The sequence below is a fragment of the Natator depressus genome, chromosome 1 (assembly GCF_965152275.1).
Source record: "Natator depressus isolate rNatDep1 chromosome 1, rNatDep2.hap1, whole genome shotgun sequence".
Classification (NCBI taxonomy): Eukaryota; Metazoa; Chordata; order Testudines; family Cheloniidae; genus Natator; species Natator depressus.
In genome coordinates this window covers 242,018,242-242,034,224 of record NC_134234.1, presented here as the reverse complement: position 1 = coordinate 242,034,224, position 15,983 = coordinate 242,018,242, and the positions used below count along the sequence as shown (strand labels likewise).

The window sequence follows — 15,983 nt, the reverse complement described above, 5'->3', positions numbered from 1 at the left end:
TAAATACACATGTATAACATTTTCATTATAATTAAACACACACAGAGACACACACACACTTATCAACAAAGAGATAAGGTGAAATATAAATCAAATAAAAACAGAATAAAAATTGTATAAAATACTTCTGAGGAAAATTATTAAATTAAATATTCAGTAGTTATGCAGTGCTGCTACAGGAAACAATTCTTTAAAACAACAACATCATCATCATCGTCATCATCCAACTGGAAATGAAAAAATAAAGGCCACGTGAATTTTTCATTACTTGTGAGCTGAGCTAGCATGGTACTAAGCACCTCCTGACAGATGCTCAGTGCCTTCCATGTCCCCTGATGCTAATGAGATTTGAACATGCTGAGCCCCTTGGAGACATTGAGTACCTTGGAGGATTGAACCTCTTTTTGATTTAAAACCCTTTAAACAGGTTTTTATTTAAACAAAAAACCCTTTCCAGGTCACTATGGTATTCTTTATGCAAAGGCTGTATAGTAATTAATAAATTAATTAGTCATTAATAGTAATGAAATCTAAAACCTACAGAGCCAAATCCTCAGCTTGTGTAAATGAGCATAGCTCCAATGGAACTACACTGATTTACATAAACTGGGGATCTGGCCTCAGCTGGTCTCTGAATTTCAGAGAGCAATGTCATTTCTACAGGATTTGTTTTGTGTTTGTTTTTCAAACCGATTATATAGAGTTCTATAGCACAAACATAATTATCCATTACATTCTATAGTACTTTTCTATTAGAAAAAAAATGGTGGTTTCTCCTCTTGACAAATCTGAAACACTTCAACACGTATCCCTGTATGGTATTTTTACATATTTAAAGTCTACTGTTGGTAAATATAAATATAACAATGCACAAATGTGAAACCTGCAATAGTTTGATTCAGTAGCATGCAAAAGAAGGACAGAGATCTGTATGTACCAAAAAATATTGTGAGTGATCTCTTAAGAGCAGCAAGATTGAACATCAAAGAGTAATACAGAGCAGTTTAGTACCCACTACTGTATGGTGGTTCAAACGTTTTATGGAGAATAAATTGCAGGCATTTGTTTTTCTACAGCATGCTCAAAAGCCCCCCATGAAACCATTATCTAAAGCATTTTTCTCCAACTCCAAGAACCAAAATGGAGTGAAATGTATCATTTTAAGCTCAATTTGCTAGAAATAACAAAGAAGTTTTATGTCAAAATAACAGATGTGACAAAGAAAAAGAGCTGAGGACCAACCTTGGACCTTTTCCCCTTCCCTTCATTGACAAAGTCAAAAAAGGACAACAGAAACATGGCCTCTGTCAAATTTTCAGTAGTGGAATATTAAAGACCATCTCATCACATCATCTACAGGGTCTGTGCATGAAAATTAGAGAGGAAGGAGTTCAGATACAACTGAAATTAAAAGGTCATTGGTGATACAATGTTGCATGCTATGACGCTGTCAAATTCAGCATCAAGTTCATTACTGAGACTCCTTTAGAAGGAATAAAAGGTGTTATGGGGCCTTTTGCTTCCTTTTTGCTCTAATTTTCTCGTGTAAATAGGAAAAGAGATCCCAGTGTAGTGTGCAGCAAGACCACAGTACAGCTAAACACACATTACTCTGAGGAAGTCAAACAAGATGCTTTGTAAGTGAACTGATGGGTGTTTTTCAGCAATTGTGATTAGAAACCATTAGTACAATAAAGGAGCCCAGGTGGATCATACTGCAATAATCTGAAATCAGAATGGTCTATACGTGCTGATTTAGTTGCACATAGTCAACTGGGATCAAGAAGGAATCAAGAATTATTTCCTGAGAGTTCTTTAACTCAGCAATTCTTTATTGGTGTGGGGTGGATCCACTCAGTCATCTTTACCACGAGAGCCCCTTACTGCAGATACCAACCCAACTTCTCTACCAAAAGGCCAGTAGCCGCCAGCACTTCCCTAAAAGTAGGGAGCAGTGTCCAGGAATGTGGCATGGCTAAGGTAGCCAGGGGATGTGCCAAGCAGGAGATCTAAAAGAAGGGCAGCATCAAGGAACAAATGAACAACACAGATGGGAATGTAAAAACGGGTGCACAGGGAGCTGCTCACGGATAGGGAGGCATAACTGATATCTTTCCACACCAAATTCACTTATTTTAGTCCTTAGTTTTCATTATCAAATACATCTCTAATTCCAACACACTGGAGATTAAAGAATGACTAGAGAAGTCATATGGTGAAATTGTCTTATGAAGGAAATGCTGATTTTAAATATCCATAACTTAAAAAAAATTACTGAACCAATAGTGTTTTTCTTTCCTCACGGAGGATATTAAAACAATACAAGTTTGAAGTTCCTACCTTTAGCCATTTTTTTCCCCACTCTTGCATAACTTGAAGATACCTGGACCAATTTTTCTCAAACATCAGTGAAAAATCCATCTCAGAACTCAGAGCAAGTATGGACAATTTCAGCCCAAGGGCCATATGTTTGAGGAAGTGATGGGGTTATGGAGGGGTTAGAGTGGGAGGCACATTTCAACCTTACCTTGGTGTTCACTACCTGTGAGCACTACAATAAGTAGAAGGACGTTCATTTATAAGATTAAATATGGGGGGTTTAAATTGTAGATGAAGAGAACAAACCATATCAACATGGACACTTGTTAAAAAAAAATAGTGAACTTGATGGGCAAAAAAGTGACTGCCAGACAGTCTTACCGGGCTAGAAGGCTTGTTTCTTTGAAGTGGAGATTCAAAGAAGAAATGTATAAAACGCTAAAGGAGTAGAAGTGGGAGCAATGGGTTATGGAGTCTTCTTGGGACTATGTCATAGGAGTTGGGTAAGAAGAGCACAGGAAAAGTTTGCTGAATAAAGGTTGCAAACTTGTTTGGGGTGGTTGTGGATGTTTTAATTAATTCTGGGTCATCATTCTTGAATTCTATTGCTAATTCTACTTATTATTGCTCATTTAAATGAAAATGGCTGCTAGAATCTTTGTATTTCATCCTCTTGTGTAGTTTGGGTTTGGATGCTGTTGCTATCTGACAGTCCACATGATGAAGAGGGATTGTTATTTGTTGAGCTCCAAATGTTATGCCCAACCCAGTACAATGCATGGAGAAATATCCAGTTCCTGACACAAAGAGCTTACAAAATTCCTGTAAAAATGGACAATGGAATAAGGTGTTTATGCTTTCTGCTTTGTGGAACAAGAAAATACAACTAAGCCTGCTGCAATAAGAACAATGTTGGTCAATTTCCCATTGTCATTTACAATCCCTATTCTAAAATAGGCCCAAGGTATTCTTAAAACCCGAAGCTGATATAAAGCTTTGATGACCATACTCAACTGTAAAGTAAAATGAGGAAATGGAAAGTAAAACGAGGGAGGAAAAAACTATCTGCCTTCATCAGGATTAATTGCTCGGTAGCACATTCATTTGAACAAACCACTATAATAGGTTTACTTGAGATGTGGGCCATATGAAAGCATAAAAGGCCAATAAACACCACCCACGAAACCATTTTAGGGGTATTTTACCTTGAGAAGGAAAAGGAATACGTTAATATATAACACTGTCTTAAGAACCTAATAGTCTTTAAGGATATGCTGGTGCACCTACAGTGCACTATTTGACTATAAGAATTTATTATCAATGGAACACTTCTGCTTTTCAAGTACCAGGAAGTTATTTGGCCTCTACTATGCAGAAGATCAGATGAGATTATTGTAATGGCTCCTTCTGGCCTTAAAAATCTATGAATATTGTAAATTCTACATTAACAAAAGAAAGAAACTCCTTTACTTATGCAATTGGGAGTTCTGGGTATGCAAATAATGCAAGATCAGTTTCTTTAGGGGAGTGTAAGTGGCCCCCAGAAATAGTGATCATGACCCAATTCTAAGAGAAGGAAGAAACAACAGATACCTTCAGCGTTTAATTAACAGATTCCTGTCTAGAGGGTAATTATAGACACACATGATCTCTTCTTTCTTGGCACACTACCCTTTCCTCCAAATTATGAAAAATATTGACACAACTGCTCCTATATGCTCCTATTGAAATAATCAGTCCTAACAGGTAAGGACTGATGGTTTATTCTAAGTAACCCCCTATGGTGCTGCTAGAGCAATGCAATGGGAATATTTGAAAGGAATTCCTGATGATAGACAGATATGATTTGCTGTGCCAAGTTGTCATTTCTTAGCTGCTGCCTTCATCAGTCAGCCACTCGATTTTTTGACGGTAGAATCTTATGGGTGTCTGCTTTGTTCAGGCTTCCTACAGTTCTGCTTCTGGTATATATGAGCCGGTGTCAATTGAATCACACTACTTTAAGCTTGCTGTGGTATTGCTTTCACTAAGGGAGAGATAGCCTGTTCTGATATAATTATGCCGTTTTCTTAAAGCAGGTATTTTATTTATTTCAGAGGATGCCACCAGTCTGGTTTTTACCTCTTACATTTTCTGTTTGGGCTTCTTGTGCCTGGCAAGCTTCAAAGCAAACAGTTAAACATATCTATTGACAATCAAAAGTGTTCATGTAAACAGGCTAAAAGCACTGCTCAGTCACAGACCCCTTACTGCTTTCTGATTTCTAAGGAAAAAATAGCAATGATTAGTTTGCCCACCACGAAGAGAAAGATGACATGACCTTAGGAACCAGGAAAGCTTCCTGGCAAGATGGACCCCATGAATCAATTTACATAAAATAAATCTTTTGTGAGCTTAATATTACCTTTAAAAAACTCCATCAAGTAGCCAAGCACAAGCAGGACACAGATACTACTGTTGGCCGTTGCCTATTTCCAGCCATTATATGCTCTAGTGAGTGGTTTTGAACTCCTAATTCCTCTCTCACTTTCATTTTGTATTTTCATCACTGGCTAACAAAAGAGGCACTGGACCAAATTCAGCCCTGGTGTAACTGGGTGCAACTCCTGTGGATGCCAATGGGAGTTGTATCCACTTACACAATAGATTAACTTGTCCCACACCATCTAGAACCAGTTTTTGTACATGTGGGAGCTGACGTTCTGCCAGCAGCTGCAACAGATTACATAGGAGAGGACATTTTGATTTTAAAGTTGACAGAAGGTGCCCAAATTACATTGTGTGTGCAGTTTTGGGGTCCCCTATTCTACTAATCACTTTGCACCACATGCACCCAAGGAAAAAATGTTTACCTGGTATGGCCACGGTTAACCTTTTTTCCTTGCTGAGACGGTACTCATGGATGAGTTCACTCATGGAAGGGGGGCCCCTCAGAAGAAATGATTCTGTGGAGGTGGGATCAAGGGGGGCTCTTAATATATTCTGTAGGTAGGTCCCTGAAGTCCTGGGATGGCTCTGATCACAAGGGGAAGGTGAGAATAGTCTTGCAGGAGATCCAAGAAAAATACATATGGAAACAAAAGAGTTTTACTTTAATTATATTTAAATGCCTCGTGAATGACAACAGCATGCTAATTTGTTTAACAGGTAAAACCAGCTAGCGTTGCCACCTCCTATCATTTCCACAACACGACATGTTGCCTGTGTTGGAAATTCTTTTTCATAGTTGAGGGGGAGATGAGGTTTATTTATTTATTCTCCACCCTCCTTCCCACCCCCTGATCATTATATTCAGCATTTAGTGGGCTCCCTGAACATTTTCTTATCCTTTACATTGTGACCAGAAAGTACAGGGAAAGGGAATGAACACCCAGGACACTTCACTAATGGAGTCCTTTTCAGTGTCAGAACCACTGACATCTCCACAACTACACAGCTTTGGCATGACAGTCAAAAGACAACATGAGAATTCACTGCTTGGACAACCAGAACATCCGCTTTAAGTTATAAACAGCAGTCATTCCCTTTGAATATGCAGAAAAGTTCATCCGAGTGAACACATCCATATCCTTCTCCCACTCACGAGGAGACAGAGGCAAGTACTATAGCAGTGGTTCCCAAACTTGTTCCACCGCTTGTGTAGGGAAAGCCCCTGGCGGGCCAGGCCGGTTTGTTTACCTGCCGCGTCCACAGGTTCAGCTGATCGCGGCTCCCAGCAGCCGCGGTTTGCTACTCCAGGCCAATGGGAGCTGCTGGAAGCGGCGTGGGCCGAGGGACGTACTGGCCGCCACTTCCAGCAGCTCCCATTGGCCTGGAGCAGCAAACCGCGGCTGCTGGGAGCCGCGATCAGCTGAACCTGTGGACGCGGCAGGTAAACAAACCGGCCTGGCCCGCCAGGGGCTTTCCCTGCACAAGCGGCGGAACAAGTTTGGGAACCCCTGCACTATAGCATATCAGAAAGGTTTTGTTTGTTTGGTTTGAAAAAAAGCATTGACATGCTCACAGAACATAGCTTTTAAAAAATTTCTGGAGGTTATTTTGCTGTATGCAAAACCTTAACTCATTTTAAAAGGACAAACAGGGTGCACTGAAACACTGACAGAATATAGTCTACAACTACAGTAAAAAGGAGGAGATAACATTATGGGTAGATGGAATCAGAAACACACTTAGCCAGGCTTTGAGTTTCGATCAGCCACTATTTTTATCCTCCCCTCTCCCTTCTCCCCAACCGAAATAATAAATAATAATAATAATTAATAATAATAATAATCTGTTTACAATTCAGTGAATGACTTTAACTAAAGTCTGGCCACTGCACTGTACTATAAAGATCACTGCATGCATACCTTTTCCTCTGAGTGCCACTGCTGACCAGTAAGTTTGGTTGCTGTGGGCCCTGACTATGCAGGAGGAAAGTGTCTATGGTTGGCACGGTGGCTGATGCTTCCTCACTTACTTTAGAGCGGCTGTCCTTGCTCTTTCCAAGCTTGCCTTTGCTGCGTCGGGACTGCTCGTGATCGAACTCTAAATCCTCCAATCGCTGGGTAAGGGCAAGTTTTTGCTGGATAGCCATCCGCAATAGAGAGTTTAAGGTCTTCTTCTCATCCTCTGCAGCTGCCAACTGCCTTTGCATCTCGTCCAGCTGTGTGACGTACTCATCACACCTGGAGAAACAAATGGAATAGAAGCCTAGTGAAGTATTCTAAGAACCAAACAGAGCAAAGCAGAGATGGGCCTGAACCAACACCCCAAATCTAAACCATAGACCATGATTTGTATCAAGTTCACGGCTCAAACTCATCTCTAGGCCTAATCTCAACCTTGCCCCCCCCACTACTCTGAGATTCAGATCTGGATTTCAAACTCTCAAGTTCAACAGGAGAATTTGGATCCAGAGTACTGGTGCGGCCCATGAAAACTTTTCAGATTTCAGATCCAGCTTATGAGTTCAGCTCTAGGGTTTTGGTTTAGGACCATCCCTAATTTTGAGCACAATTGTGATGTGGGCAAATTAAACTGATAATTTACATATCATGAAGGGGGTCATAAATAATAAATTCTATCTAAAGCAAAGTATTACACAACACAATATGACAAGAGCAGGAATATCTTCATTCAATACCCAATATTGCATAGATTGTGTGATGAGATGCTATCAATTATTAGCCAGTGCTAATTGTTCAAAAGATATATGCCACTTTTAGGGATCAGGAGGTTGTTCGGTGTTTAGGCCCATTCAGTCCTTGACCAGACTTCCAATAGGGAGCCAGTGAGGCAAATTGTAGTGAGTAGGGTTTTGTGATGTGGACACTTGCTCGTTTTACACAAAAGCTGTCAGGTGGTAACTTTCAGACCCTCTAGCTCACAGCCTTAGCAGAATTTGAAATGGTGAACTGTAAATAAAAGCTTTGTTTCCCATTACCATTCTCCTGATCCACCTACTTCTCCCATCACTTCAGCGTTGGAGCTAAACAATAATTCGCATCTGATCGTACCCCTTATCTATCCCTCACTTATTTTACATCTAAGTTTTAGTCTTACAACAACCTGACATTCTCTCACTATTCTAATTGTATATTATTTACATCGGAATGGATGAATCATGAACCTCACTTTGTACAGAAATGTCAAAGAAATCAATCACTCAACAGTTTGAATTTCTACCCCACAGTTCTCCTGGTCACACTCATTTGGGGACTTTGACCCATGTTGCATCTCATATTTGGTCTTTGGCAGGTTTTGAGGTACGACTATATCGCCAAGGTGATATAGTTAATGTTTATAAAATGCTTTGAAAATTAAAAATGAGTCTGACTTAATAGTGGGCCAAGACATTATGTCATGGCATTAGTCAGTTGCTGGAGTGGAACAGCTTTAATTCTATTAAACGAAGAGCCTCTTTTCCAGTCAGAACTCTTACTAGATGCAGTCCAATTGTCCTGCTCTATGGATAACTAGAATGGTATAGTATCACTCATTTTCAGCAGCATCAATGCTTCCTACATGCTTTTTCAAAAATACTAAAATATGCACCCATTATGTTAGAAATTTCATTACAAAAATTGTTTGAATTCACCACAAAATAAAAAAAGATCTATTTAAATAATAAAATCCTACCATTTCTGTCCTAAGGGCAAAATCCTATTTAAGTGTCACCCACAGTAACTCCGCTGAAGTGTATGGAGTTACTATGGATTTACAACAGTGTAACAGAGACTAATTTAGCCCTACTAGGACTATCAACAGGAAGTAAACACCCAGTCCACCATTTTATTTTCTCTCTCAAAATGTCTGACTCACAATAAACCTCTGAATTCTCGCTAACTGAATGATGAAACCATTTAGTCTGTGAATTGTATCCTTCAGTTAGAAAGCAGGAACACAGTGTTTGGAAAATTCTTACTCAATCTATATATACATTGTGCTCTTCTTTCAAGTGATTTTAGTTTTAGCTTTCATATGCAAACAAAATCACTGTAAGCCAGCCACAGCTTCAGTATATATCTGCTTTCTACAGAGCTTTAACAAGCAGGACTGCATTTGATTGTTCAAGCTATGGGGGAAAACAGATTTTGCCGCAATGTTGGCTGGCTTACAGTCATCTCCGACACCTCTCGCTGATAGAAGCAGTTTGATGTTTATGGATGTTTTAATAAATCTATTTGACAGGACCACTAGAATGATGTCAGCATCCTGGAAATTAAATCAATTTGAAATACAAATGGCTGTAATACCCACGATATCTCAGATTTAAATTCTTACTCACTGGGATCCGACAGATCTTGTATCTCCCTTGTCCAGTTTTCCTCTTCAGTTTACCCAAGAAGAGATAAAGAAACTTTGACTTCTAACTACATCCCCAATGGGAAATTTACAAAAAAAATGTAACCACTAGATTCAACACCACAAACACTTGCAGTATAACACTCACAACAGAACTGATTGCTTTGCTTTCATATGCCAATGATGCAGTTTCCTTGTTGGGTTAAAATTAGTTGACTTTAGACCTCAGAGAATACATGCTCTGCAACAGCACAACTGCCTTGTAAAACAGTGTAACTGCAGTTATTATTTAAACATAAGGCTTAATGAAGATGTAGGTTATTAAAACCAATTTAGACAAACACGCTTCTCACTGCCATATAGGAAATCATCATAAATTGGCTTTAGAAGTTTGGACGTACAAGGAGTCTTTTTTACTGGTTGTTTGTGACCTAACATGCATGTCACCGATGACCTAATAAAAGCAGTTCTCTGACTGTTATCCTTAATTTTCTATACATCATAAACTTATTTTCATAACGGCAATTCTTGACAATTCATTGCAGGGCAATTAAAGTCACTTGATCTACACCACTACTCAAAGTATGCTATAATCTCTCAGAAATGTACAGCCCATTGTTTCTATGTTTTGTTGAGAACCAGTGTTCTAAAAGTTTAAGCACATCAACAAAACAGTCAAATCAAAGACTATGATTGGCTTTTGAGGCTGCTGAATCACCAAAGTGCTATAAGTCTCCTTGAAGTCCACAGTGGTGGAAGCTATTCCTGTTTACAGAAGGTTGTAGCCTGTTGTAGCCCTGGTACTTTCCCTCTTATGTTAAATATTCCATACAACATACAGTCATGGGATAAAAAGATAAACATTTCTGATTAAAGAAATAATAATAATGTGCATATCTATAGGGCCTTTCACCCAAAGTCTCCAAATATTTTACCCACATTAATTAAGCCTCGCAACATATTGTGGCAGAAAGAAGTTAAGCGCTAACATGACGTTAGGCACAGTCCTGAACTTGGGGTGGTGGCTATGCGGAGCTCCAAGAGGCATTGTGGCTCAGAGTGGGGGTTTTAAATACACCTCAGTGATTTAGAAGCACAAATTCTACTGCCTTTCAGTGGGATTTGTGCTCCATCCTCAGAGTCACAATTTTCTCCTTCGTTACCCTTCCTCTGGCATGGAAGTAAGCAAATATTGGCCCATACCACCAGTCAGTTACCATCACCACCCCCCACTCCCAACACAGGCTCAGCTGTGATGGCCAGCAAGAAGGTGGGGTGGGAGCCAAGACCTCTTCTCCCTTTCTTCAGCACCAGATGGCTTTTTCTCACCTCCTCTCACCATATCGTCTGCTGTGGCATGTGGAAATTAAGGTTGTTTTTTAAAAGGATTCTATCTATTACTATGCTCTCTCCATGTGCGTTACTCTGTCTGTCGCACTGTTTCACAGGAATGATGCTCAAACCCTCTGCCACTCACTCAGAAGGAGTAGAGAGGGCTGGTGTCTCATATCAGGTCTAGGGATACAGGAAGGAGCAGCGGATTGAGTGGGTGGGTTAGGGATCAGATCTGGGGCTCAGGTGGGCAGCAGCAGTTGGCAGTGGATTAAATCAGCTTCTGCTCATCCAGGCAATAAAATAGGAATTCAAATTCTACTCTGCCAGCAGGGTTCCATCTACATCCATGGCCCCAGCAGATCACTTCCCCTGCTGAATAAGCTTCAGCATGCATACTCTATTAATATTCACAAACAAAAAATGCCATTATAAAAGAATTATGTCTGAAATCATCTTTTAATGGAGTCCAGCTAGTGCCCCAAAACATGATTACACTTAAAAAACTTCTTCACCTTTAAAAAACCCAAACATTAGAATGTCTGGAGATGACCAGTTAAGAGATCTAGTCTGTTTCCCACCACCACATAATATTTCCACACTCAGCTAACGTGGCCCATCTGACCTTAAGTGACTCCCTAACTTTTGCAAAAATCCATGCAAAGGTCAAAACAACAACTGTCTTATGAGAGCATGGGAAACGGATCCTCCTTTGAACAGGAAATGGATTTTTATCAAATCTTCCCCTGTGGGTGGGTGGGAGGAGATCTAGAGTTGTGGGGAGCACGTGCTCCTGGCAGGGGAGAGGGGGCAGATGGGGGATCTGCCCCTTTAGCATCCATGTGAGGAACAGGACTGCTGTTTCCCCCTTGAAGACATGAATTTAAAATGCTGCATCACCACAAAGATGGTATATCTGATTATGTACAGCGGAGCACCAGAACAAACAAAAGTTTCCCTACAAAACAGGGAAGTGTACTTCATAGAGGAAAAAAACACTCTCCTTGCAAATACTATAAAACAGAAGAAATCATTTTAATATCCATATTTATAATATAAATATTCTCTTCTTTCAAGAACTGCCATTCCGGCAGTATGGACTCAGAAACAGGAATCATGTGATGCAGGGTTGCCATAGGGACCACTCTACTTTTCTTGAACAGCAGACTACACAACTGAATTTTCATGCTTAAGGTTATGCTACAACAGAGTCACGATTAGAAAAATCTCACATTCTCCCATTTTTTCCAGACAGATTTTTTTTCTTGAATGGATGCCCACAGTACATTGTTTGGAGTAGCAATTTTTATTTAGACAAACAATGCTTCAAAACAGGGGACAATGACTTGCTGCATCATTTGAGCATTTGGAAAAAGCGACTTAAATATAAAATTCCTTCGATTTTTGGGGGAGGGAGAGGAGGGGGACATTTTCTGCAGAGCAGAACCAAAAAAATGTACTGATACATATGATCTGCAGTGAAATTTTTAAACACTGATGCACGTCTCTATGTGATGTTACTCATGGCTCTAGTTAACTCTAACAGACATATGGAGCCTAATTCCAAATAGATCAGGCTGCAACAGTGTCATCCATATTTTATTGTTTTTACTCTATACAATTAGGCTCATATAGGAAAACTATATGCCAGTAAAAGACATTTGATTTTGATAAACAATCCCTTGATTACAGTGGCCACAACAATGCCCTTCCGTGGTGTGATGCATGGGCGGAAAGGGTTAAACATCCTGCAAAATAAATGACTTAGATTCAACCCTTAAAGACATGTGGGGAGAGAATGTTTGTGTTTTTGTTTCAGAGTAACAGCCATGTTAGTCTGTATTCTCAAAAAGAAAAGGAGTACTTGTGGCACCTTAGAGACTAACCAATTTATTTGAGCATAAGCTTTCGTGAGCTACAGCTCACTTCATCGGATGCATATTGTGGAAACTGCAGAAGACATTATATACACAGAGACCATGAAACAATATCTCCTCCCACCCCACTCTCCTGCTGGTAATAGCTTATCTAAAGTGATCACTCTCCTTACAATGTGTATGATAATCAAGTTGGGCCATTTCCAGCACAAATCCAGGTTTTCTCACCCTCTGCCCCCCCCCTCACAAACTCACTCTCCTGCTGGTAATAGCCCATCCAAAGTGACCACTCTCTTTACAAGTGGTCACTTTGGGCCATTTCAAGTACAAATCCAGGTTTTCTCACCCCCCCCCCTTTTTTTTTCAAAAACCACACACACAAACTCACTCTCCTGCTGGTAATAGCTTATCCAAAGTGACCACTCTCCCTACAATGTGCATGATAATCAAGGTGGGCCATTTCCAGCACAAATCCAGGTTTTCTCACCCCCCCACCCCCATACACACACAAACTCACTCTCCTGCTGGTAATAGCTCATCCAAACTGACCACTCTCCTTACAATGTGTATGATAATCAAGGTGGGCCATTTCCAGCATAAATCCAAGTTTAACCAGAACGTCTGGGGGAGGGGGGGAAACAAGGGGAAATAGGCTACCTTTATTATATATATTATATATATTAATATATTATATATATTATATATATATAAATGTGTATTTACATATATATATATATAGGTAGTGGTGGACAAGGTAATCAACAGTCCCTGTCTATGCTGTATTCTGATAATTCAGAGATCAAAAGAACATCCTAGCATTCAAATTAATTGTAAACACTGTATACATCTCTCTTTGAAATGTATAGCAAATCATCTGTAAATGGTGGAGGAACAAGCAAATTGCCTTATGTTAACTCGTATTGCTAAGTACTGGTGGTGGACCTCCTTCAAAGTCATCCTAATTAACTTTTGCTCTCCGAGGGATTCCAACTTGTCAAAGAAGACATGAAATTGTATAAAAGATCCTTCGGTCCTGATCCTGTTCATCTCAGATCTGCTTGATGCTTCAATGCAGGGGAAGCTTAAGACACAAGGCTGGGATCCCAGTGCTGACTGGTCTGCCCTGAATATGATATTGGACTATAAACTATGAACTAAATTCTAAAGGAACACTTTGCAACTACAAAGCTCACCATCTCTGCTACAAGAAAAGGAGTACTTGTGGCACCTTAGAGACTAACAAATTTGAGCATAAGCTTTCGTGAGCTACAGCTCACTTCAGCGGATGCATTCATTTTTTTTTTTCCCACTGAATGCATCCGATGAAGTGAGCTGTAGGTCACGAAAGCTTATGCTCAAATAAATTTGTTAGTCTCTAACATGCGACAAGTACTCCTGTTCTTTTTGCGAATACAGAGTAACACGGCTGCTATTCTGAAACCTGTCATCTCTGCTATGTATCTGAACCTCAAGAATTGAACTCATGTCTGTATGTATATTGATCTTTTCACCATACTTTCTCTCTTTTGTTTTTTAATAAATTTTAGTTTAGTTAATTAGAATTGGCTGTATGTGTCTATTTGGGTAAGATCTAGAATATTGAATAACATGGGACGTAATGTGTCCAATTCTCAGGGACTGGTAGAATCTTTTCTTTATATGATGAAATATGATTTTCAGAAATCTTCATCATATTTGACGTGGGTACCTGGATGGAGGCCTGAGGCTGGGTACTTTAAGGGGACTGTGTTATTGACTTCTGAATAACCAGCGAGGTAATTAAGAAGCTGTTTTATGCTGGCCTGGTAAATCTAAGTATTGGAATATCCACCAGCAATGGGGTTTGTCTGCCCCATTCTTTGCAGTTCACCCTAATTGAGTGACCTCAGTTTGGCCCCTCACTGGGACCCTGGTCACACATGGTGAAATGAATAGAAGGGTCCAAGATTAACAAAAACTCTTATGACGACATATAATATTATATATACACATGGAATACTACTTGTTGAAGAACTAAAGGAGCATGGTCCAGAAAAGCAGATGAAACATTCTAGAAAGGACAGTGCCTTGGAGGGCCTACAAAGCGATACTGTAGGCAGTGTTATTTGAGTGACCAAAGCAAGTCTACCCTTTGTGTATGTATGAGGATATCTGTTAAGCTTGTGGTCTGCGCAGATGTAATTGCCATGACCCGTGTAGGGCTGGTGATCTGTTCCATCTAAATAAACACTGCCCAGTTCCTCAGAAAGGCTCTCATATGGAGAGCGGGGTATACGGTTGGGAAGTTTTGGCAACATGTCTCATAGGTTTCTGAGTTTAGCTACAAGGGACTAGATTCACAAGAAGATTTAAAAGCCTAACGGCCACTTTAGGCACCTAAATTCCAGAATCAGGCCCTACTGGGATTCACAAAACACCTGCTCAGCTGCCCCTGAGCCCTAAACTCCCTCGGCTCCTACCTTTTTGTTCTAGACGTTCCCTACATGCCTATATTTCTGCCTCTGCGCATGAGCACTGCAGCACCACACCAGGGGTCCGGTCACCTAAACCCCAGAGCAATGCACAAACCAGGAGAAAACAGGTCTTCCTCTGCCTAACATGCCTGCAGGGCCTGATCTAGTAAATGCACTCAGACTTTGCCTACCAGATCAGGCCCCTCTATGTGATTTTACACAAAATGGTGTGTAAGCAGAGGTGGGAATTAAACCAAGAATCTCCCACATCCCAGGTGAGTAACCTAATCACTGGGCCAAAAGTTATGAGGGAGGGCCTCCTGCTCACGAAAACAGCATGGACACCCAATGCCAAGAGAGGCTTTGCTGCTGAGAATCCTAAGCAGAAGGCAGCACCTCCCTGCAGCCCAGACTTAGAGGAAGGGTGGGGCTCAGTACACACCCCTTGGCTTGGCATCTCCCATTGGGTAGCTTAGGCAAGGAGCTGCCTAGTGTGCTGGCTTTGGTGAATCCAATTCTGAGGCATCTACCTCTGTCCATTCATCGTATAGGGAACCTAGGCACCAAACACAGGCTTTATGAATCCCAGCGATTTTCTAGGCGCCTCAGAGTTAGACAGTGCAACCCTCACCATCGCCCTGCCTACGTTTCTTCGTGAATCCAGCCCAAGGTGTATAATCGGAGCACCATGAGCTACTGCTGTCTTGCTAGAAGAGCAATAATTTACAAAGATGTTTTCTGTGTAACTTCTGCTGGATTGATAGGGTAGCAACCATTGTACCACTAATCATTTCTGGATCTACTGAAATATTTCTGCATTGTTACTTGTGAAGTGGAGACAATGTCAAAAAAACTATAGTCCACACATTCAGCTATGGAGGAGTTTTTAAATCACATCTTAATGCATCTTGATACTGTGCTCTATACAAGGAAAACCTTACGAGTATAGGGTCCTAAAATTGGCACCACAAAAACTACGTTAGCATGTTAGGTGTAAATGGGAGAAGAGGATATTCTTAAAAACAAGAGAAGTGTGAAGAGTACGTCCATGCATGAACTTAATGCAAAAGGGTGTAATTCATAATCACAGTACAGGGGTTTATTCCCTTATCAATAAGCAGGAGATTTATGTGGGCAACTCTCTTTAGTGGTAAATGGGCTTACCAATTTTAATCACCCATATCCTAAAAGGGGAAGAAAGTCCCAGAATCTGTAA

General features: G+C 40.4%; 1 protein-coding gene across 14 annotated transcripts in view; it reads right to left on the bottom strand.

Annotated features, from left to right (window-relative positions):
* The window catches only part of BICD1 (BICD cargo adaptor 1), a 255,883-nt gene that overhangs the window by 40,514 nt on the left and 199,386 nt on the right, over window positions 1–15,983 (bottom strand). For 7 of the 14 annotated variants that reach the window (XM_074939539.1, XM_074939553.1, XM_074939545.1 and 4 more), the window contains exon 7: window positions 6,779–6,986. In XM_074939539.1, coding sequence (XP_074795640.1) covers window positions 6,779–6,986 — 208 coding nt within the window. Of the gene's footprint in view, window positions 1–5,171; window positions 5,363–6,668; window positions 6,987–15,983 lie in introns of those variants that run through there. The other 7 variants (XM_074939484.1, XM_074939494.1, XM_074939511.1 and 4 more) reach the window with 2 other exon arrangements.